The sequence below is a fragment of the Tachysurus vachellii genome, chromosome 2, assembly GCF_030014155.1.
Source record: "Tachysurus vachellii isolate PV-2020 chromosome 2, HZAU_Pvac_v1, whole genome shotgun sequence".
Classification (NCBI taxonomy): domain Eukaryota; kingdom Metazoa; phylum Chordata; class Actinopteri; order Siluriformes; family Bagridae; genus Tachysurus; species Tachysurus vachellii.
The window spans coordinates 21,424,202-21,448,492 of NC_083461.1; the positions used below are offsets into that span (position 1 = coordinate 21,424,202).

Sequence of the window (24,291 nt, forward strand, 5' to 3'; positions counted from 1 at the left end):
CTAAGCACAATGTCCATAAACACATGAGTTGCCAAGGTTGATGTGGAAGTACTTGATTAGCCTGAACACAAACTTAACCTTAACCACATCAAATATCTCACTGATGCTTACACATTGCTGACTTTCTCTCTAACATTATGTACAATAGTTGCATTCAAAAATTGTTGAAATCTTACTGCCCACTTGTTCTCCAGGACTTGACCTACTAAAAAAAATGAAACCTCCCAGATTCATCAAGACACACTTACCCATACAGCTAGTACCTGAAGGATTCTGGGAAAATAAATGCAAGGTGAGTGTAAATATTGAATTAATCTCAGCTCATTGCATCTCAGGCTTTAAATGTGAATATGTAAGTAATTTCTGACTTGAAGTTGTCTTAAAGGAGATTTATTGAACTTTCCATCTGTGGGATTTATCTTCACTAAGGACACAGGAACCATTTTTGTCCATGCTACAGTGAATCACACACAATCCCTAATAATTCATACTGTCTCTAAAGTGTGAGAGACATAAAATTAGTACACTAGTCTCTTTCATGATTCCAATACAGGAAATTACCTAGGAAATGATTGTTTTGAAGAGATTGTTGGGCACAGCACAGTGAAGTAGGGTGGTTGGTAAACCAGCCAGACCAAGGAGGTTGAAAGCTTGCATCTGCTTCCTCCAAAACATATGAATCCAAACTGACTCACAGGGCAGACAGGGGAGAGAAAGCATATAATATACATCCCAAGCCAAAAAACAAGGCCAATTTTGCTCCTTTGTTTGCTAGGGACAGGTGAGCTGTTGCATCGCTGGAATTCAATCTCGCAATCTCAGTGCTAAAAATGTTAGGTTTAGAAAATAGCTTTTTCTGGTACATTTATGACCAACAAAGTCATCAAAAAAATAGAAGAAATTAGTTATAATAATAATTATTAGCTAGACTCTTCATCTTTCTTAATACACCTATTGTTTTTGCAGGTTATTTATGTGGCTCGAAATGCTAAAGACAACCTTGTCAGCTACTACCACTTTGACCGAATGAATCTGACTCAGCCAGAACCAGGTTCATGGGAAGAATATGTTCAGAAGTTCATGAAGGGAAAATGTGAGACTTCTCATTCTTTCATGCATTGTTTGTACGGATGCTGAAAGTTACATTTCTTCACTAATATGTTTCCAGTGGCCTGGGGCTCTTGGTATGACCATGTGAAAGGTTATTGGAAAGAAAAAGAGAAGAGGAATATTCTATACCTTTTCTTTGAGGATATGAAAGAGGTAGGCAAGTTTTTCAATGTCTCTCAGCCAGTGATATGATGTAGTGTTCACAATATGTTTATATATATATTGAATTAATCAATATATATATATATATATATATATATATATATATATATATATATATATATATATATATATATATATATATATATATATACACACACATTCATATATATATATAGTGTGTGTGTGTGTATGTGTATATATATATATATATATATATATATATATATATATATATATATATATATATATATATATATATATATATATATATATGAATATGTATGCTTAGGTTAGGGATACTCCAAATTTCTAGCACACTTGACAAAAATTTTCTTTATTGTTATTTTGAACTTGTATAGGTTGATTTTCATACCCGTTATTTACTCACTTTTATTCTAAATTCAGAACCCTCGCAGAGAAATAGTAAAAATTATGAGGTACTTGGACCTGTCAGTATCTGATGACATTATTGATAAGATTGTGAAGTTAACATCCTTTAAAGTTATGAAGGACAACCCAATGGCCAACTACTCCTCCATCCCAACGGAAGTGTTTGATCAGTCCATCTCTACTTTCATGAGAAAAGGTCTGAATGTATAACATTAATAACATTTCTTCTGTTTCTGCCCAAGTCATTGTCACATTAACATATAATTATTGTGTTTCTTTTTCATAGGGGAGGTTGGAGACTGGACCAACTACTTCACACCAGCTCAGTCCCAGATGTTTGATGAGGACTACGCCAGACAAATGGCTGACATGGACATTCCTTTTCGCACCAAAATATGAAAAACGTCAAGAAGAATCGAAACCTGCGCTTCAGGATGAATCAATAATCAATCTAAATATCAAATTTTGCTGATTTATGCTCCTGTACAAACATTATTCATTTTTGACTGCAGATAAATTAAATTTATGATCTGAACTTGATGGGGCAAAATATTTGACTGTAAATATATAATGTTCTAAAATTAACCAATAATGTGGAATGAGATATGCCATGCAGCATATAGTATATTATAAAATGCAATTAATAACAAGATTCTGTGCAAACCAAAGCAGAAAGTCCTCCTAACCAAAGACAGCACCATTTTTGGCAAAAGTTTTTAAAAATTGTTTGATGTATAATCATTTACAGCATTGTTGACCCGAACAATTAATACATAAGGAATAAACAATTGTGCTTGTTACACCTCCTGAATTTCCACATATTCAATAAAAAACTGGCAGTGATTATATTTTTTTAAAAAATCATTAAAGAATGACACTTCATACATTTTTTTCTGTTTATAGTTACATTTAATGTTATGGAACGTTGGCGGAACAAGTCCGTTCCTGTTATCACTTAGTATAGCAGCTATAAACAGTCGTTCCCTCATCAGCCTGTCTTTTTTTCTTGATACGACAAAAAAATGCATATTGTCATGATACAGAGAAAAATTGCAAAAGTGTAACCTCTGTCCTGAAGACCTTCTGCGTGTCGGAAAAGCTAAAGCTACAGCTTTATGTCCGACTGGTACAAAGCACTGACAATGGAGACTCCTTCCATAAATGTTAAACAAACCTTAAATATTGTTTCAATGAACCATGGCTGTGCTACTGTTTCCGTTATATAAAAGAATCAACATCTTCTGTCTAATAAAAGTTGATGTTCAATTGATTTTTCAATTGATGTTCAAAGATAAACCAGCAAGCAGACCCATTCTAATTATATTTCTGTATCCACAACCAACTATGCTGAAGATTTTTTATGTGACCAAAATGATAAAAAAGTTATGGTTAAAAAATGATAATAATTAAAATATACAGTTAATGTTTATGCTAACAGGACAAAAATCAGCATGTGTAAAAGAAAAAGACAAGGAAGAGAGTATACAAGTTTAACAAAAAATGTAACTTTAATACATTTATTATTAGATTTAAGAATAAAATGAATCATCAGTCAAACACTAATTTGGAACCGTTTCCCTATATATTAATTTAATTATTTCCATAAACAGTTTTTTTTAAATAGATTTTCTATCAGTCAGTTTTAAAGATTTTTTTCATACATTTTCCTGTGTTTTGCTCTCTCTCCCTGTGGTGGAGGGCTCATTAAAGGCTTCTCTCCGGCTCGATTTGTCATCTCTCGACTCCTCTAGTTTTCATTGTCTCCTTCTCTTGCCTCTTTCATTCTTTCACAAGATCTTCACAAATTCTTTGCTGAATGGGAAAAATACAAGAGCTCTCATTCTGTCAAAATTAGCTGTTCATAAACACAAGAATGTATTGAGCAAGTCAATACCCTAACTTTTTATACCTTTATTGAACCTGTAACTTACCAGCAATTCATTTTCATGCAGTTTTTGATTATTTTATCACATTTAATGCTAGCCAGTTGCTGCTAGCGGGCAGAATCTCTGCCAGTGCATAAAAGCTGCTAGTATATATATATATATATGTATCAGCTGCATGACTACAAAAAACAAAAACAAGCTGCAGCACAACAGCAACAGTGTCACTGCATTGCATTTAACAATTGCAAACAAAATAATCTGCATTGCATCCAGCCATCTATCTCTTTTTATGTTCTTATTTAAAGACACACACACGTACACATGTTCAAGAAATACACAAATCCGAACAAATCACAGAAATTTTTGGATACCTTGCTTTTGTTACTTGGTAACTGAGGGAGAGAACTGGTTTAGGCTGTAAGTAAATAGAAGAATTAGTGAAAGGATGATGGGCTGAAAGTGGGTAAGATAGTTAAAATGGAAAAATGGAATGAGGATGGAATATATTTAGTGATAGATAGATAGATAGATAGATAGATAGATAGATAGATAGGTAGATAGATAGGTAGATAGATAGAAATAATGTGATATATATTAATTAGAGAAGTAATTATTAATATAGGACACTTGTTTATCAGTTGATTATATAATATTATACTATATGGCATTTCAAAAATTATTTTATTATTAGGTCCATGTTGTTGGTCTTACCATCCAGGTAGTTGCGGGCAACAAACTTCAACACCTCATCAATGAGGATGACAGGGAAGGACAGTTTCAGCACTACCATCCACTGCTCCACGTTCAAGTGGGTCAGCTTGAAGACCAGCTAGAGGATAATGAAATGAGAGAATCTCCATCATATCCTCATCACTGACAATGACCATCTGTACTACAGCATAACTTTAGTGTAGGTAAGTGGAAAATAAAGCAGGCTTGAAGATGCAGCCATGTTGGAGGAACAGACTTACGGGAAGGGGGTCCACATAGATGATCATGAAGTGCAGTGACATGGAGAGGGTCATGGCAGCCAACAGCCAGAAGTTGCTCCATGGAGGCATGCGGATAAGTGACTGGTTCTCAGACAAGCTGGAGAAATGTAGATAAAGCGTTTTAAATCAAATAGCCAATGTCATTAAAAAAAAACAACAAAAACATTATTTATGCCCATGGCCAGTAGTTCAAGAGACATTTTTGGATGCTATTAAAGGTTCTATGGCTTGGGAGAAGAGATCTTTGAGGAACTTGCTATCTTATCCCTAATAGACAAACTGAAAAAAATGTAGGACAGCCTTACACTTCACCTCAAAACCTTTTAATCAGTTGTGTGACTTTTGAGCCGGTTTAAAAAAAAAGTCAGCTTCTTACCTATTAAGGGCATTGCACATCTCAATGGTGACCAGCACAGACAGGGCCATGGTCATGGGAGGAGCAGCCTCAAACACCTCACATTCAATTCCAGCAAAGTCCTCGTTTTCATCATGGCACTGCATAAAGTGGGACTGGGCAACAAAGGAAAGGGATTTAAAAAATACAAGAACATTACTTTGTTGATAAAGTAAATTAGAAAAATCAAGCAGACACAAAACAGCAGTAAAGATAAAGATTCACCAGCTGATAGTAGGTCACTTTTGGACCCTCATCATCGTATAGGAACCAGTGAGCAGCAGCACCAACAGTTGCAGCACCGACATATCCTAAAGGTAAAGAGAAATAGCTTTTCCAATAAGGCCAAGATTTCATCAGGTACAAACTAACTAAGACACTGGATTTGGAAAAATAAGAACAAGATTGTCCTGAAGGGTCTAACACAATGTGCACCTACTAAGAACATCATTACTGGAATTATATGAATCCTACTCCAGCCAAAATTGTTACATGGAAAATTGTGCTTGTCTATTCCCAATAACAAATGGGCCTCTTAATCTTAACAACACCATTAAAGTGGCTTGGCAGTTTGAGTATCCAATATCCACATCAACATAATCACAGTATTTTTCTAACACTTAATGTGTGTTAGATTTAGATGAGTCTTTCAACCAAATTTTCAAACCAGCTGGAACATAAACAATGTTTCCTACAAAATATGAGTATGCACAATTTTACTCTTTTTGAGCACAGCTGGATATTAAATACAAGGGGTGCTAATTTCCAAAAATACTGATGGTAATTACCAGCAATTCAGTCTTGGTAGGTGTCAGTACATATGAATATAGGCAAAATAGACAATTCTCCTCTAGTAAACTTTCATTTTCAGGTGGTTGTAGCTTCCAGGCGATGAGAATCGCCAGTATTTTTCATGTTATTAGATTTTTGAGTGCCTTATATTGATAACAGGGAATACAAGCGAGAACCATAGCCAACAGTATACACAATAGCAGTACTGACTTGTGTGGATTCCCAAATATCCATGACTTTATGCTCAGGTCTAACCCTGTCTAACAAAATATTATCTTGGGTGTGATGGCTACTCAGGAACAAAGAATTAATTATGATGGTATACCATGATGAGGAAATCTACAAAAGCAATCATGTTCCTGAGTATGCAGTGTACCATGAATTTTATATCTACTTACCACCAATGGCCAGGTATCTGAAGAAGAGCCAGCCTGAAATGAGGGGCTCCTTGGGGGAACGGGGAGGTTTGCCCATGATGTCCAGGTCAGGGGGGTTGAAGCCCAAAGCAGTGGCTGGCAGACCATCAGTGACCAGGTTCACCCACAGCAGCTGCACTGGAATCAGAGCCTCAGGAAGACCGAGAGCAGCAGTGAGGAAGATACTAGAAAATGTCAAGAGAATTGATAGTTAGCAACACCCTGAATTGAGAGATGACTATATTAACCCTCCCTAATATTTTTATTGGCCTCACTATTTGCAAATATATAGCAAGCCATTCTGTGCGCTCACCAGACAACCTCGCCCACGTTGGAGGAGATCAGGTAACGGATGAACTGCTTCATGTTGTTGTAGATAGCTCTGCCCTCCTCAACAGCAGCTACGATGGAGGAGAAGTTGTCATCAGCTAGGACCATCTCAGAGGCTGACTTGGCAACCGCAGTGCCAGAGCCCATGGCAATGCCAATCTCTGCCTTCTTCAGGGCAGGGGCATCATTCACACCATCACCAGTCTGGATAGAGGAGCGTGAAAAAACAAGAATATTAAGGTGAGTTTATGGGGAGACCTGAAGCATGACATGGGTAAATGTAGGAAAATGTGGAGCAAGTGGAAATGGGGTAAATAAAGAGAAAATTACTTATGGAAAACAAGAACATGAGAATAAATTTGTAAAATAACCAAATTTGTTGCTCACCATGGCAGTGATCTCATCATAGCCCTGCAGATACTCAACAATCTTGGACTTGTGGGAAGGCTCGACACGGGCGAAGCAACAAGCCCTGGTTACAGCTTCACTCTGATCAGCACGAGATAGATCATCAAACTCACGACCAGTGTAGGCTCTTCCAGTAACATCCTCATCCTCACCAAAGATGCCAATGCGACGGCAAATAGCCACAGCAGTTCCTTTGTTGTCACCTGAGAGCAAGAGATTTGACACATTTAATTAAGAACATCCATAAGGCATGTTTTGCTTTGTTCTCTTAAATTCGTTCTCACATTTTAATCCATTTATAAGGACTATATAATATACATGCTTCTTTGAAAGAGTTATTCCTTTTTTAGTTTAAAATGCTGCTTTTGTACAGTTTTATGTTGTGTGTTACATGCAAAGGAATTTCACTCATTGTATATGTGTGCATGGACAAGATGACAATAAAACTGGATTTGAGATATGTACCAGTGATCATGATGACACGAATGCCAGCAGCTCTGCAGAGCTGAATGGAGCCAGTGACTTCTTTACGAGGGGGATCCAGCATACCAACACAGCCAACAAAAGTCAGGTCAGTCTGTGAGATAACACAAAGCATTAAGCAAAAAGAAGTGAAATTGTTATTATATATAAATACATTTATATATATACTTTATAAATACATTTCACTGTATTATGGTGTTGATATCATCTATACAGTGAATAGAGTATTTGGTTTGGGACATGCCTGTAGTGGACTGATGATACTGTTTTGTTTTTACTGCATATTTAATAGTGTGGGTGATTTGGGACACATCCACAGTGGACTGATGAAGATATCTATGTGACTTATACACATTGTAAAGTGTGTGGTTTGGCCTATATAGTGAATAATGCTTGTGATTTTAAATGCACCAACAGTGTACTGATAATGGTATTTATGTGTCCTATAAAGTGAATACAGTCTGTGCTTTGGGACACACCCTTATTAGAATGATGATGGTGTTTATATGCAAAGTATATCGAATAGAGTGTTTGGTTTGGGACACACCCACAGGGGACTGACAATGGTGTTTATATGGCCTAGATAGTGAACAGGGTGTGTGGTTTGGGTTATGCCCACTGATAGTAATGTCTGTGTGGACTGCATAATAAGTGTGCTTTCATAGTAAGAATAATTTACGATTTTTAATACCTCATAGTCAACAAACTTGGTGGAGTCTTCGAGTTTCATCTCCTCAACCTTTAGTGGAGTGTCACGAGTGGCAAGAGCAAGGCAACGCAATGTGTCACGGCCAGTACCCCACTCTTTAATGATGGTCATGATCTTATCCTTAATGGGGGCAGTCAGGGGCACACGGGTGGAGCCAACACGCACATAAGCGCACCTATCAATCACACCCTCGGGGGCACCCTATTAATTAAAGTAAGAAAAAAGATTATTAGAGCTAAGGAACGAAAATTAAATATAAAATTAGACATGAAAAGAGAGATGCTGGGAGAGAAGTGAGAGCAATGAACACACCTTGACGAACATCTTGCTGCCGCTGTCTCCTCTGGCTGGGGTGCAGTACACAGACATGGACTTCCTGTCACGGGAGAACTCCAGGGTAAAGTTCTTCTTCATCAGCTGCTTCACAACCTGCATAAGAAAAACTAGATTTGTAAAGTTCGTCGCGACAAACTTTGATGTTGGCTTTGACGAGGCAAGTATTCGCAAAGGGGACATAAGGGTCAGTGTTACAGTGTTAGGCAAGTGGACAGAAAGATGGACATGAGCATGTGACGTCATCCGAATACTCCTGAGGAAGTTCCCCTCATTGGGCTGAGTGTTTTGATATATCACATGCCCATGTTGTGCAAAAATTTTTGTTTTCACGTGACGTCATGTGACATCATCAGAATACCCGTGAGGAAGTTCCCCTCATTGTTCTGAGTGTCACATGTCCATGTTGTAAAAATTTTTTTGATTTTGCATATTTTGGGGGCGGGGCTGCAGGACAACCGGAAGGCCAGTCGGTACACCAATTTAAAAGTTTGTTCAGAGTATCACCCTAAAGGAGCTGGCCGAGTTTGGTGTAGATAGTTCAAAAGCTTGCCAAGTTATAAACCTCCAAAATTTATAATGGGAATCTATGGGAAAAAAGGCTTAGAAAAGTTTATCGCTTAGAAAAGTAATAGCAACAAACTTCAGACCAGGTTCTACAACATATCCGAATTTGGTGCATGTGGCTCAAAAGCCCTAGGCCGCATTAAATTTTATAAATTTTTGTCTAAGCTTAAATAGGAAAACAGAATGTTGGCTTCTACAAAGCCAACATAATTATCCTGAATGAACATTCATCAGGTGGGAAAATACTAATAATATATAAATTCACATCCAGTGAGACCTGAGAGCTGTCTTTCTTTAAAACTATGGCTGTTTACAATAACACTGAAATGAAAATGGACCGGGGTGACTCACGCTGCAGCAAGCGTTGGCTCTCTCCACACAGGACAGGTTGGCAACATTGGACTTGAACACATTCATTTTCTCTACCAGGCAGCACAGCGCAGTTTCAGTGGCCTCACCAACCTTCTCATAGACCTTCTTAGACTGAGGACGAAGGACACATATACAAAATGAAACAGCATTCACTACAATTCTGAATACACTACAAACTTACACAAGAATACACTACAAACTTATTTTATTTTATTTATTATAAGTGTGTTTCTGGTGGTGTTATATCTCTTTTCTAGTGTTATGTAATGTGGTCAATTAGGTTTTTTTGATGTAAAAGGATAAAAATGAAACACTGTATACCTCGTTGTAGTCGAGAGAGGAGTCATTGCACAGGGCACAGATGGTGGAAAGCTCAACCAGACCATCGTACTGACTGCAGTCGACTTTAGCACCTCCTTTAGTCCTAAAGAGCAAAACATTCATACACATTTCAATTATTAACGGGACATTGAATTTAAATATAAAAGGATACAAATTATGACTTCATTATTTAATTAATAAAAATATGGCAAATCGACTACTTACACCTCGCCCTCAGGAGTGTATTTGGAGCCAGAGATATCAAAGCAATCCAGGGACACATGATCGCCATCCACTCTGTCAATGATGAACATCTGTTGAGTAAAAATTAATCAAGCATAATCAGAAATGATGCAATTAATTATTGTGTTATATATTTAGTTTTATGCAATTTGGAAACTTATGTGCACTGATCGTGTGATATTTCTACCTTATTATTATGATCTTAAATATTAGCGATCATTTTGAGATTTTGAGATTTCTAGCTTTTAAGCCTTTAAGAAACTTAATTGTTACTTTTATTCTTATTTAGATTCTTAGGTGGGTGCCAATATTCTCTTGGCTTTTTTAAATCTCAGCTTAAAACTCATTTTTTTAGGGGAGCTTTTAATTGACTAATTGTAATTTTACATTGTGCTTATTTTATAGTCTATTTTTGTTGCTTTAATTTTAATCTTTATATTATGTGGTGTATTTCTGTTGTTTTATTTGCTTTTGTAAAGTGCTTTGAGAGGTACTTTTAAAGGTGCTATAGAAAATAATGGTTATTATTATTATTATAATATTTTATTTCAACATAACAGCCTATAAGGATTGATATATTAATAATTAATGGACCACTAGGCTTGGACATATGCATTAATTTCTAGCCAAATTCTTGAGCATTGTAAAGTTTAACACAAAAAATATGTCATTACGCACCTTTGTGACACACATCTGATTGGTGGTGAGGGTGCCAGTTTTGTCTGAGCAGATGACAGAGGTGCAGCCCAGAGTCTCCACAGAGGGCAGAGAACGGACGATGGCATTCTTCTTGGCCATACGACGGGTACCGAGAGCCAGACAGGTAGTAATGACAGCAGGCAAACCTGGATAAATAAAATTAACATACTGATAAATAAATCATATTTTTATTTGACAAGTGACAATCTGTGGCCTGCATCTCATCTTACTACATACAGAACAGACTAGACTCTAAGACAGCTAAGAACTGTCACTGTGTTACTTCACAAGGTAACTTTCCTGACTAGTTATTAAGAAAAAGAGCCCCTTCATCCCCCATTCATCATTAGTAAATTAGCAAATGTTGCTGCCTCTTAAACTTTGATAGATGCTAGAAGTTATAAAGTATTTTTATATATTTAATTATATTTATGATGTCATAAAAAAAGACACAAGATGTTGTTTACAAGCAAATAACACCAACATAAGTTCACCAACATAATTCCAGCTTTCTGAATATGCTAATTTGTTTCATTTGTATTTTGGAAACATTTGGCCTCACCTAGCATCATCATTATTCATTAAATTAGTTGATTAGGCATTACTAGCTGATTAGATTTTAAAATTGCATGATTATAAAAACTCCATAATTACTAGCAAGTAGTTTCCAGATCTTTGGTTCTTTGTTTCTTGAAAATCTAACTGTACTTGACAAATAGGAATTTTGAACCTCCTGTCAATAATACTGACCTAAACCTCACCCCTTTGCCAAATTTAGTTCCAGTGGTTTTCCCTAGGGCCCCAGTCTAGTTGAGACCCCATTATACAGTACCCCAGGGCTCAATTTCTGGGTTTGCAAAACTGAAGATCTTTAACATGATTTTTATATCCTCACCCTCAGGGATGGCAGCAACGGCCAGGGCGACAGCAATCTTAAAGTAATAAACAGCGCCACGGATCCATGAGCCACCATGGACGGGATCATTGAAGTGACCGATGTTGATCATCCAGACGGCAACGCAAATCAGAGAGATGACTTTGGAAAGCTGCTCGCCAAACTCATCCAGCTTCTGCTGCAGAGGGGTCTTCTCCTGCTCAGTGGCAGCCATCTGGTCACGGATCTTACCAATCTCAGTGGAAACACCAGTGGCAATGCAAACACCAATAGCCTTGCCAGCGGCAATGTTGGTGCCCTGGATGGAAAGAGACATTGGAAATGGAAAAAAGAGTTACATACAAGGTTACAGGTGATGGATGGATGAATGGGTGGACAGATGGATTGATGGATGGATGGATGTATAGATGGATGAATGACAGGAATGAAAAATGGTGAAATTAATTCAAAGTATGCATGCTCTGAGCAGATAACTAATGATGAACTAATGGTGAACTAATGGTGAACTAATGGAATAATGTGGGGTTGAAGGAGTAAAAGACATAATTCTGGTACTACAGAACCTTTTGTACTCCAACATCTCATGTAAATCAGCAGTTAATAAACCAGCCTTTACTAGTCAAAAATGTATGTTATGATATGTATGTTTCTACTCTGGGGTTCTCAAGGACTACAAGTGGGATCCAATGGATCACCTGCCAGAGCAATTAATGGATAGGAAGAGAGAGAAAAACAAGCTAGAACAGATGGATGCCTAAAAAATGAGCATGGATGGGTTGATTATTGTCAACTCACAGAGAAAAGCATGTTCTTCTTGTCCTGGTTGACGGCTCTGAGGTCAGGGACGGGATCGGTATGCTTGATCACACTGACAGACTCACCTGAGGATCACACCAATGTCAAATGAAATCAGTAAAGTAGTTATTCACCAGTCTCATCAATTCAAATGGTTCTAATGTAAGAACAATAATCACCTGAGAATCATTTGATCAACAAACATTGATACCTACCAGTAAGGATGGACTGGTCAACACGCAGGGTGGTGGAACGGATAGCAATAAGCCTGATGTCTGAAGGGACCTTGTCACCAACTGTAGTAAAGACAAAAGTTCTCAGTGTCACTCCTATAGTCTCGGGTTAGTAAAAAATATGAAGTTTATCTTTTGTAAATCCTGGTTTTAGAAATTAAATGGCAACAGCAGAATCCATTGGCCAAATATCTGCTTGCTGATGCAGTAGTCTATGCTGAACACTGTTGTAATATGAACACAACCATGTTGATTCTGAGGTTTCTCTGACACCTTTTTATGTATAAATATTCATTTTTGAGAATATAAAGGACTCATATAAAATATACTGAATAGTCAGGAAGCAGGAAGGCAACAAAAATGCAAGCAGTGTAACTAGCAGGTGTCAGGGAAGTATTTATACACAAGATTTTGTTTTCAATCTCTCAGCATGTTTTTAAAGCCATCCCTCATGCCTCCACGGTTCTCTTGCTCCCTCCCTCTCACATGGTACCTTAAATAACCTGAGCATGTCATTAACACATACTCCACTAGCAAGCTAGTATTTACATGGCTCTTACAAGCCTCTGCTAGGATGCTAACTTCTTATGAAGCCCCTGCAGACCTTCTCTAGAGTGCTAGCTTTTTATCATGCAATTACAGACTTTTCTACTGTGTTACTCGGAGAAGGGGGTACGAGGAAAAGCAAAAATGCCTCACCAGAAACCTCAACAATGTCACCAGGGACGATTTCTCTGGCCTTGATCCTCTGCACGCTCTTTCTGTCAGATCTGTAGACTTTGCCCATCTCAGGCTCATACTCCTTCAGAGCCTCGATGGCGCTCTCAGCGTTACGCTCCTGTCACATTTAACACTTTATTTTAGTTCCAATGTTACAATGACTCAGAGAATGAATGACTTAGGGAATGAATGAACACTTTTATATTTATATTATATGAAAACTGTGATATAACATCTACTAGATTATACTCATTGTCCTGACCTGCCATACACCAACAACGGCATTGGCGATGAGGATAAGCAGAATGACAAATGGCTCGACAAAGGCTGTGACAGTCTCCTCACCTTCCTCAAACCAAGCCAGCACCTGAAGAGGGAAGAGACATGCAATTTGGGACAAGACCAACACCACAATGAGAGTTGTGAAAAATGTGCTTCTGTATACGTGGAGATGACATTATTGATTTAAATGAATGTTATATCAGTGAGGTCTGATCATTTCACTCTTATACAAAACAAGTACTTTATCACCAGAATAGTTATAAGGGTGCTATAAAATTTGATCCCCATAGTAGACTATTTATGTCTCAGGGGAGGTTTATTTTGTAATCATGATATTTAGCTCCATGGCAGAAATTGGATTCCTAAGTGTCCAAAGTGATCTACATTGCTCTTGTGAAATGCAGACAAAAATACAACACTGAAAACTATATTTCATAGTACGTTGTTGCATAACATTGTGCGATTTGATGTCTCAGAGTCTATGCTTAACACTGGCCCTCCCTTCTTTGTACCTCATTCACCAGCACTCTGTATCCCATCTTCCCTTGGACCTGACCTTTGCTGAGAGATTAAGTTTCTCTGCCCAGCTTGAGGCTTTTCTTAAAATAAACACCTCTCCTTTGCACTTCAATATTTTCCTTCTAAGGCCATTGCGACAGCTGGCTAAGGCATGAGGAGGAGGGCAGAAGCAATCGATACCACTTCATGTCCAACTCTTACTTCTTAATACCCCCTAACATAACCTAACCCTAACCAAACCCCATTCCCTAAAAGAAACACCCTTGTTTAAAAGAGGCAGATTAAAAAAGAGAGATTTTAGAGAGTGAAATGACATAACCAAATGACATTGATAAGCTCTTAAGGAAACTATTTCAGGTGCACAGCAGAGAATCTGCGCCATCTTGGATGGTCTTACGTTGCGCGGCACACAGCTGTCATGCGAGCTGCTTATGTTTGCTTTACAACTATGCCAATTTGGCAAGCTCACAAATATAACTCCTTATACCGCATGCCAAATTGGCAAATGAAGCACGAATGGATCACCATAGATGGTATTAGTGTGCAGTATGCAATAAGTGTGTGGTAAACGAGGGGATAAATCCTAAATGCCTTTTGTTGATGTCACTTATGACCTCAGCAGTCAGTAAAAAACAAATGCCTTTACAATCAGGCAATCTACCAAAATGCACAAAAGACTGTGTTTGTCACCTCCACTGACTGATTAACAAAGCTACTTATTGTATCGAAACACCTGACCATATCAAGATTATGCTATCAACATAACACTAACTCCGGCTTGAAAAGAAAGTTGACACAATTGGTCATCAGAGCATCACTTAGATCTCTTGAGCTGCTTCATTGTAGACACATTAATAAACCTGTGATGATTTAGCAATGATTTCTGACGTGTGTGTGTGTGTGTGCTTAGCTTTGTGGTTACTTACAAAAGAGATGCAGGCAGCAAGCAGCAGAATTCGGACAAGCAGATCCTCAAACTGCTCCACGACCAGTTCCCAGAGGGACTTTCCTGTAAGATGTTGGATATGATTGTCATTAATAAAATGCAATAAACATATGTGTTAGCATCTCTTCCAATTCGATAATGTAACTAAAAGACCTCTAGGTGGAGGACCAAAGAGTTTAGTCATGTCTATAATATGGAAACACAATTAAATGAGTATACCTACCCTCCTCTGCTGGCAGTTCTGGAGATCAGGTTAACAAAAGCAAGAGGAAGAGAGAAAAGAGTAGATTAATATACATAATAAAAAATTAATGCATTATATTTCTTGTTTTAGCTGACGATTACTCGTCAGCTATTTCTGCAACCACTGATAATAACCAACTGATCAAACTGATTTCTACATGGAATTCAGCTCTAAAACAACTTCAAACACAGTTGCATACCAAGTTTGAGCTCTTATGGACTACAGGAAGAATATGAAAACGTTTTTTGTTTCATTGCTGGAGATATTTAATGTATTTTGAAAGACAAACATTTATTACAAGACATGAATGGAAAAAATTAACAAATGAAGAATCTTTTACGAACCAATGCCATTACAAACTCATTTTATAAGGAGCGCCATCTAAAAAGCTTTCATAAAGGCAGTCTTGTTCCACTTGTGTGTACATCATGACTTTGCGATGCCAGCTGCATTTCTGAAAATGCACACTGACCACACATAAGAAGCTCCCTCCTCCCCTCAGCAGAAATACCGCTCATGAAATCAGCCTTCTCGAATCACCAAAGCAAGGCCCTTGCGCCATCAACTGTTTCCTTTTGCTTTCCTTCTGAGCTATTTTAAAGCACTGCTTCTCAGCTTCTGGTGAACAACCTGTTGGTGTCACTTCAAGCTTCACCCAAGAATTTAGATCATGCTTCTTTTTGTAACAAGTGGTACAATTCTGGGTGATTCCATAATGCTTCATTATGGGGAATCAAGACTGCATCTGTCAACACCAAGCCCAAGCTGTTTTCAAATCCTATTCCCAACCTAGTCATGACCTGGTTTAACTCCATCCCATTTCTCCATTCTTTCTTTCTCACCATTGGGGCCATACTTGGCCAAGTTCTTCTTGAACTGGTCAGGTGTAAGCCCAGTGGTCTCATCAACCCCGAAGAAGGCTATGACTTCTGAGCCAGATTTGGTGTGGGCGTCCTCCATCCTGCTAGGGCTGAAGGATCTTCAGGAGCAAAATTGGTGTAGCTGAAAGTCTTTATCTATCCGTTTGTGCTTCTTTTGCTCGTGATGCTCTTTTTGACCAAGAAGTCTGTCCCTGTTACTTTGACCCCCCTCCTTACAGGAGTGCTGGACTGACAGAAAGAGCGAACAATTGCAAAACTGTGTAACGTTTTATACCACCACGACTCATCCTATTGGTTGAGCCTGCTCATGGTGATGCCCCTGTATTCCGGCTCTTCGTTTTATGGTTTTATGGGGTGTGGTTACAGCAATGGATTCGGGACTTGGACAGAAACCCCGAGGACTTAGAGGGGGCTGAGGGGTTGCGCCGAAATGAAAAGGAGAGCTGTTTTTGGAACATGCATGGTCAGTGGAATAAGGAGAGAGGAGAAGGTGAGAGAGTGAGACAGAAGATGGGTAATGGCAGGAGGGGGGATCATGAGTGATGGCTCAACTGGCCCCTCAGGAGGTCAAAGGGGAAAGTGGGAAAATGCTAGCTGGTAAAAGGGTGCTAGAAGTTTCATTATTTGCAACTGATATGAAATTAGTGGCAACATGTTTAAAATGCTTTGCATTTTTCAGCAAAATTCCTTCAAGGTTGAATCTTAGATACATTACTATGATATATTAAATATATTTATTTATATTACTTTTATATATTATATTAAAATATAGTATTTGGATCAAGTAGGGTGTCATTCTGCAATTTCAGGAAATCCTAAAGACTGTTTTATAGCATAATAAAGGACCTGCAGAGAGACAAATAACAACTATTAGTACTATTGAGAGAAGAAAGAAAGAAAGAAAGAAAGAAAGAAAGAAAGAAAGAAAGAAAGAAAGAAAGAAAGTGTTAAATGTTGCCAGAGTGACCAGTCAGTTAGTTAGATGCAAAGAAAGAAAGAGAAGACGAACAGACATAAGCATGCAGGACTGTTTCTCAATATGGGAGCCTACATAAGGAAGAGGAGGATCATATTTTATTTCTATTTTTTTACAGGGAGGGGGATAGGGCAAAAGACTTAAGAAGTGATATACTGAGCCTTGGAGGTGGACCCTAAAGCAGCTAATACACATTTCAACACCACTATGGATAGCACTTACATGTACACACACATGTGCAGCATATAGTAACATGGTATGCCAATGCTCATTCAGTGCAAGTGAAGCTTTTAATAGTAAAGACAGCATGTGTGGAGTTGAGGTCGAGGTTGTAGATCTGAAAGATGAGCAAATGTATCAGCTGATTAATAATGAAATCATTCTTAAATCCTGTCTGAATTTAACAACAATTCATACCTCATATACCAATGAGTTATAAATGTCATGGGTCTGGTGAAATTAAACAAGCAATTTTTTTTAAACAGATCTGTTCAGCCAACATAGCCTAGCAATTAGAAATGCAAAAGAGTAAATTACAGCAAGCCAACAAAACTATAAACTAATGTTTATAGTGTAAGTAGAAACTATAAACTAATTTATTTGGACATTTGATTTGGAATAAGCTTTTCATTCGGGGTCAGGTGCATCAGTTATTATGCGTCTTTCATTATCAAGGCTACTTATTTATAAATTAACCCATAACCTATTGTGTATGGTTCTATAACAACTGTCGATTAAAACAGTTTAGAACTGTCAGCGTAGTCTGGTGTTTAACAAGGCTGAACATGAATTTATTTAAAAATATTGTGTAATGGAAGTTTTTTTAAATCACCTACTGCTCAGTGCAGCAAGTAATATTTGTTCCACATAGCAGCCAGGTCTGAAGTTCAGTCTTGAGCTCAAGTTACCATTTGTACATTTTCACAAGTTTGTCTTATGTCTGTGTGGGTTTCCTCAGGTTCTCCAGTTCTCTCTCACCCCCCAAGAAAAAAAATCCCTTCCCCTTAGGTGTGAATGGGTGTGTGAATGTGTGTATGATGTTCTGAAATATCTCTTGGTATACATGTAGTGTATCTTGCCTTGCATCCAGTGTTTCTAGGATAGACTACAGATCCACCACAAGCCTTACCTGGGAAAAGCAGTTACCAAAAGATTATTAGTTATTAAATGACAATTCGATCCATTTATTAAACAGAGTTTGTCAGGGCCCAACATTTAGGTCACTTTCTTTTCTATAGGAAAAGATTCTCCTGATTCTCCTGTCCTGGCTTTTCAGCTGACCATTGTCGAATATTTCTGTCAAGAATTAGCAGCTGCTTTTGCGACACTTATGTTCCTGACAAAGTTAAAAATAACTGAAGACAAGCCAGGCAATGGCATACACACTATGTATTCACACTTGCTAATTAAAGCATCCAAATTTTGCATGGTTCCAATATTGCTTCAAAGACAAAAATGGTCAGCAGTCCCAATCTTTTTAATTAAATGTTGAACACCAATCTGTAATGCTAATTAAATTTCTAACTAAATTATTCCCAGTTGGTAAAATTCTCCCTCACAGTCACAGCCATATTATGTTTGCAGTAGGAGAGGACATGAAGAGCAACATGTAGGTTCTGAAGGTTTGTCAGGCTTCAGTTTTATATATATATATATATATATATATATATATATATATATATATATATATATATATATATATATATATATATATATATATAGACAGTTAGTGACCCCAAGAAGGCAAAGGAGTAGGAGGGTTCATCTTAAACACATAAAGTTACTTATCATTGACACATAAAGAATCTTTTCAAACATGTTAGATAGGGTGTTCCTGGTATGCAGTGGTTAGTACCTAACATTGGCATGGGCACCCAAGGCTTGCCTGTCTGGTCTGATAGAAGAGCTACTGCAGAACAAATTGCTGAAAAAGTGAATGCTGGCAATAATAGAAAGGTATCACACAGTGTATCACAACTTGTGATGCGCATGGAGCTGCAGAGGCACAAGAGAATCAGAACTGAACCATGGAGCAATGGAAGAAGGTGGTCTGATCTGATGAATCTTTGCTTTTTTATATATTTTTATTTCACATACCTGAAGAATAGATGATGCCAGGATGCACAGTGGGAAAGGCCAAGCTGGTGAAGGCAATATGATTCTCTGGGTGTTCAGCTGGGAAACCTTGGGTCCTGGGATACATGTTGATGTTACTTTGACACATACCACCTACCTAAACATTGTTGCAGACCAAGTACACACCTTCATGGAAACGCTATTCCCTAATGGCTATGGCCTGTTTCAGTAGGATAGGATAGCGCTTCCTTCATAAATGTGTGCATATATATACTTTCTGTCCAAACTGTATTCCTGCGCTGTATCTCCATTCTAAATCTGTAACAGGAATTGTAGTGAGATGTCAGATTTACACATTCAATCAAATTATTTCCAATTACTACTGTACAAAAATGTAAGTTCTGTGAATGCTCAGACCCAAAGTTGACATTTTTATGATTAAGAATCTAGGATTTGTTAGGCATTCCCTGCCAAGAATTTATTAGCTGTTGACAGACAATTTAATTTGATTATGTGTTAATGACACTTTAAAAAAGACACTTTAAATAGCATAAATATGATTTAACAGCAGTTCAACTATGCAAATGTAGCTTGCTCATGAGGTGTATTAGCAAGGTTGCTGCTTATTCAATAATTTTTAGACTCCTTTTCCTGCAGTGAAATGGCTTGCAGAAATGGAAAGCAGAGCTGATTCTTCTTTATTTATTTATTTTTTCCAAATTACTAACTTGCTGCCAAAAAGGAACACACAAAGTTACTTTAAGCACATTCTGTCTTAGGTTTCCATGATTCCATTAGCTAGTACACTGACTAATTAGGTATGCTAAGATTAGATAAAGCTAAATCCAATTTCAACATATCGAACTAGCTTTTCAACTCTTTGCAATCTCATGACATACACATTGTACACAATTGATGACACCTTTCACACCACTATACAATTTGAGATGAAGCCTCAACAGTGTCAAAGGGTATACAGGTCCAAGAAAGAACCTTATGACCTAAAGTCCAAAATAAACTAGACTTCAACAAATATGGTCCAGGAAGCTTGGGCCACCAAAGGATTTTGTTTTAGCATTCTCCACCCTAACATAAAGACTTAAGACAACTCATTGCCATCTTGTTAAAAACCCAACCCACTCTGACTGGGTCCATTAAATTCTGCCAACAGTGAATGTTTTAAAATGTTTAAAATGATATAGTGTGATACACTTCAGAAATAAAGGATCCTCAAGCTTCTTAAAGTGCTTCCTGCAAAGGAAATAATATGCAATAGAGTTCTACAAGGAAGCTTTAGAATGTACCATGGAGAGACAAGCAATTTATGCTTTTCTTACTAAAAACGTTAATATGTCAAGCCATATGTGATTATATAAACCTAATCAAATGTCAAAAGCATGTTATAGGAAGTAGTTGGTAACTTCTTGGTTAATTGTTGTTATTGGTGTGAGATATCATGTTGTTAATTAAATGAAAAAACATCAACATGATTTTTATAATCATCAAAATAAGTAAAGATTTATTGGTTATTGCAAATTTGGATTGGTGTTTTCTTTTTATTGATCACAGATTTTGTGAGTATTACATGTGAGGGGAAAATAAACAATGTATGAATATAATTTAGCCTCAAAACTGTTAGATTTCATTGGTGAGTGCCAACCAGGTCAACAGTTGAATGACATGAAGAGTAATTATTGAACTGTAATACAGAAGAGACTTGAGCTGCTTTGTGTGAGACCGGCATTTAAGTTCCTTGAGTAGTTATTGAATGTTAATTAGAGACGGTTAATTGGTGGTGTTGAAGCTTCATTACTAGGAGTGAAAGAGGGATTTTAGGAAAGGGAATTTACAGGAAGTTAACTAAGAAGGATAATGGTGCTTCAGGCATGGACTTTCTCCTATACTTCTTAACCCTGAGGTGGGTGTCTGTGTCACATCACAGCTGCAGGGACCTCAGTTTGATCCTGAGCTCAAGTTACGATCTGTGTGGAGTTTCACATGTTTTCCCTGTGTCCATGAGGGTTTCCTCCCACCTCCCAAAACTGGTGACTCTAAATTGCCACTATGTGTGCATGGTGCCCGGAGATGAGCTGGTATCCCATTCAGGGTGTATATTCCTGCTCCGCTTCCAGTGTTCCTCAGACAGGTTCTGGATCCACTGTGACTCTTACCACAATAAAAAGCTTACTGGGAAAAAAATATTGAAAAAACATTTTGCTATCAATATCATTAGATTTGGCAGAACTGTAGCCAATATGTTTATGTGGGAAAGGACCGGCTGCTTAGAACATAATAGTGCTTATGTGTTTTGTTTCTGTATATTACTGATATCCACCATCAAATGCACAGAGTCCATCTTATATAAACTTGTATAAAAGTGCCTCTAATGCTACATATCTCTTTGGGGTAGTCTAAATGAAATATAACATATTAAATATAGTCAGCTATATATAAATCATTAAGCCAAAAAGCTAAAAAATTTAAAGTTATTATACTCACTGGCCATTTTATTAGAATTACCAAATTATGTGGCAGCTGTGCAATGCTTAAAATATTCAGGTACAGGTCAAGCGCTTCAGTTAATGTTCACATTAAATACCAGAATTGGGGGAAATGTGACCCATGATGTTGACCATAGAATGGCTGTAGGGGCTGGAAAAACATGGCTGAAGTTTTTACATAAACTAAGAATTTAAGTCACTGAGGTCTACAATCTATTCTACAGGCAGTATGTACATGTTACGCTCCAATTATCCCAAAATGTACAAGGGAATCCTATGCATTAATTTGGCTTTTTATTATTACTATTGTTGGCAATAACAGATACAACAAGGAGAGGATTATTTATATAAAAAAAAGAAAAGAAAAAAAGAGAAATTTGCTTTACTGTAGATAAAAATATTTTCAATATCGATCATATACTGTATGACCAATTAATTTCACACCACCATTTTACAATTAGTCGGAAACAAAACCAAATCTATATTTATCAATTATTTCTTGTAAGATTCTCACTTTATTGTCCAAGTTCATGAATAACTACAAAACAATGAAGAGATTTTCTTATTCAAGTAAACGTGCTGTACAAATCTAGCATATGAGGTTGAAAAGATCCCTACTTAAAGAGACATTAAAGCTCATTGCTCACATCAGTAAAGGAAGTATATGTGAAGAAAAACGTGAGAATACCAAAAAGATATTTTGTACAAATGGGTCAATTTTGTCCCGGCCCGTCTATGCGAGTTTTAAGCTGAAGAATAAAAAAAAAAAAAAAAAAAAAAACACACACGAATCTTTTCCTAAATTTCAGCACGCTGTCTGCTGATGAAACAGGAAACATACACACTTCACATTTAAGAGTGGCAGTGATAAAGCACACGTACATATGCACAGACACACACGTATGCACATACATGTAGAGCGATTGCTTCAGGAGATAAAGGTGTGTCGGACCCTGAGACTCAAGAGGGAAAAAATTGCTTAGGTCCAATTAAAAAAAAATCCCTAAATGGGACTTGTGTTTATTTCTATACATCTATGATGAAGAAAAGAGATAGAAGGTAAAAATAAAGGGATCTTAAACTACCCCTAGACAGACACCCTACAAACGCAAACACACACTAAAACATACTAGCGCATTCATGATTGGTCAAATTTAAAAAAATAAAATAAAAACATTCGCAGCAAGAAGAAAGAAATGTGAAAGACGAGGAATCAAAGGAGAGGTAGACTGAAAGAAGCAGGAGAAGGAGAGTGTGTGTGTGCGTGGGTGTGTGTTGCATGAGGGTTTGTGTTATTTCTTGGCTTTGCCTCCCTTGGCAGCGTTTCTTGGTGGTGTTACAGGTCGGCCGTATCCAAACGCTCCAGCACCGCTATATGCTGTCTTCTTGTCAGCAGGCTTCAAGATCTGAGAAAAGGAAGCACAAAAAGACAGAAAATGTTACATTATAGGGGTTAAAGAGTAGTTTAGATTATGTCCTGTAATTAGAGATTTAATTGACTGATTTTACATGACACGTCTAAAGAAAATAAAACACCACTACACAAGTACAAAAGCAGAGTTACCTAAAAATGTTTATTGATTTTTTGTTTGTTTTTAATTAAATCAGGTCTGAATGTGTTCAGTAAGCTTAAATAAAGTGAAACAGTCACTATCCTGTTAAATAAAAAGAGAAAAACTTGGATACAAATTTTTGATGTGAAGAAACACAGGAGCTCAAAGGCTCCTAATCAGATTTAATTTTAATCTAGTAATGCCTAAAAACTGTAAATGTGGCCAGACAGATGGGAGCATGCAATGATCAAAGAGAGTAATAAATTATTTACTAATTTATATTATTAAACAGCATGTGCTGAATCTTCCCTCAGGCATTTTTTTTAATGGCTTACAGCTATGTGTAAGCAGCCCAGAACATCCTCAGTTTATATGGTGCCATTTTATTTTGACAGAATTAAATGATTCATTATACTTGTTTCAATTTATGGGATTTTTTTGTTTATTATTTTAATTTAATGCTAAGAATATACATACAGGAAACAAATGGCCAAATCTCTAGTCATTTCTCCTTATGCAGAAACAAAGTGCCAAGATCTGAAACAGCAGTCTATAACCACTGGATGTCAGTGTAGAGCTTCATCATAACAGGGGTCACAACTTCAAAACAAAAATAAGTGAAAAACAGTGCTGGCAAACTTGCATCAAATTTAAGTCAAAAACTAATCCATCATGTTAAAACACTCCAGTGTAGTAAACATGACAGGAGAAGTGTGATGAACTTTAATTACCTGGAAGGAACACATGAGTGTCTCATCCACGCTCATCATGGCGCCTGCGTTGTCAAATTCGCCACAGTAGTTTGGGGCTGAGAAGAGTGTCACTAGCTGCCGCTTCGCAAAGAATTCGTATCCATCTTCCACCACCTGAACACATACAAATACACATATTAACACACAGGAGTCGGCCATATGAAGCACACAAACATCAGCAGCAAATTTACACTAAATAATTAAAATTATGGAAATTAATTACAAAGCTAATTTAACATGCTTACAGATAAGAAATTTCATGAAATGTCTTCTCTATTGAAGATGTGCCTTTGAAAATTAAAATACCAGAT

At 37.2% G+C, this 24,291-nt stretch overlaps 3 protein-coding genes across 5 annotated transcripts in view; 1 reads left to right on the forward strand and 2 right to left on the reverse strand.

Moving 5' to 3' along the window:
- The window catches only part of sult1st6 (sulfotransferase family 1, cytosolic sulfotransferase 6), a 28,392-nt gene extending 25,535 nt beyond the window's left edge, over nucleotides 1–2,857 (forward strand). For all 3 annotated transcript variants that reach the window (XM_060863801.1, XM_060863799.1, XM_060863800.1), the window contains 5 exons: nucleotides 195–292; nucleotides 967–1,093; nucleotides 1,169–1,263; nucleotides 1,678–1,858; nucleotides 1,949–2,857. In XM_060863801.1, coding sequence (XP_060719784.1) covers nucleotides 195–292; nucleotides 967–1,093; nucleotides 1,169–1,263; nucleotides 1,678–1,858; nucleotides 1,949–2,061 — 614 coding nt within the window. In that variant the 3' untranslated portion in view covers nucleotides 2,062–2,857. The remainder of the gene's footprint in view (nucleotides 1–194; nucleotides 293–966; nucleotides 1,094–1,168; nucleotides 1,264–1,677; nucleotides 1,859–1,948) is intronic.
- A 290-nt stretch (nucleotides 2,858–3,147) lies between these two features.
- On the reverse strand, nucleotides 3,148–16,374 carry atp2a1l (ATPase sarcoplasmic/endoplasmic reticulum Ca2+ transporting 1, like). The gene is made up of 23 exons (XM_060863796.1): nucleotides 16,084–16,374; nucleotides 15,221–15,238; nucleotides 14,978–15,060; nucleotides 13,513–13,617; nucleotides 13,230–13,368; nucleotides 12,513–12,593; nucleotides 12,298–12,383; nucleotides 11,503–11,800; nucleotides 10,587–10,753; nucleotides 9,891–9,979; nucleotides 9,666–9,768; nucleotides 9,324–9,455; nucleotides 8,385–8,501; nucleotides 8,055–8,273; nucleotides 7,346–7,457; nucleotides 6,860–7,083; nucleotides 6,456–6,676; nucleotides 6,125–6,327; nucleotides 5,160–5,245; nucleotides 4,917–5,050; nucleotides 4,520–4,637; nucleotides 4,260–4,377; nucleotides 3,148–3,474 (listed from the first exon to the last, which is right to left on the reverse strand). The coding sequence occupies exons 1-23, from the start codon at nucleotides 16,199–16,201 to the stop codon at nucleotides 3,461–3,463; spliced, it is 2,985 nt and encodes a 994-aa protein (XP_060719779.1). The 5' UTR covers nucleotides 16,202–16,374; the 3' UTR covers nucleotides 3,148–3,460.
- Nucleotides 16,375–22,167: 5,793 nt separating this feature from the next.
- The window catches only part of LOC132841477 (serine/threonine-protein phosphatase alpha-2 isoform-like), a 6,079-nt gene continuing 3,955 nt past the window's right edge, over nucleotides 22,168–24,291 (reverse strand). Inside the window, exons 6-7 of the mRNA XM_060863802.1 lie at nucleotides 23,960–24,094; nucleotides 22,168–23,081 (exon numbers count right to left, since the gene is read on the reverse strand). Coding sequence (XP_060719785.1) covers nucleotides 22,968–23,081; nucleotides 23,960–24,094 — 249 coding nt within the window. The 3' untranslated portion in view covers nucleotides 22,168–22,967. The remainder of the gene's footprint in view (nucleotides 23,082–23,959; nucleotides 24,095–24,291) is intronic.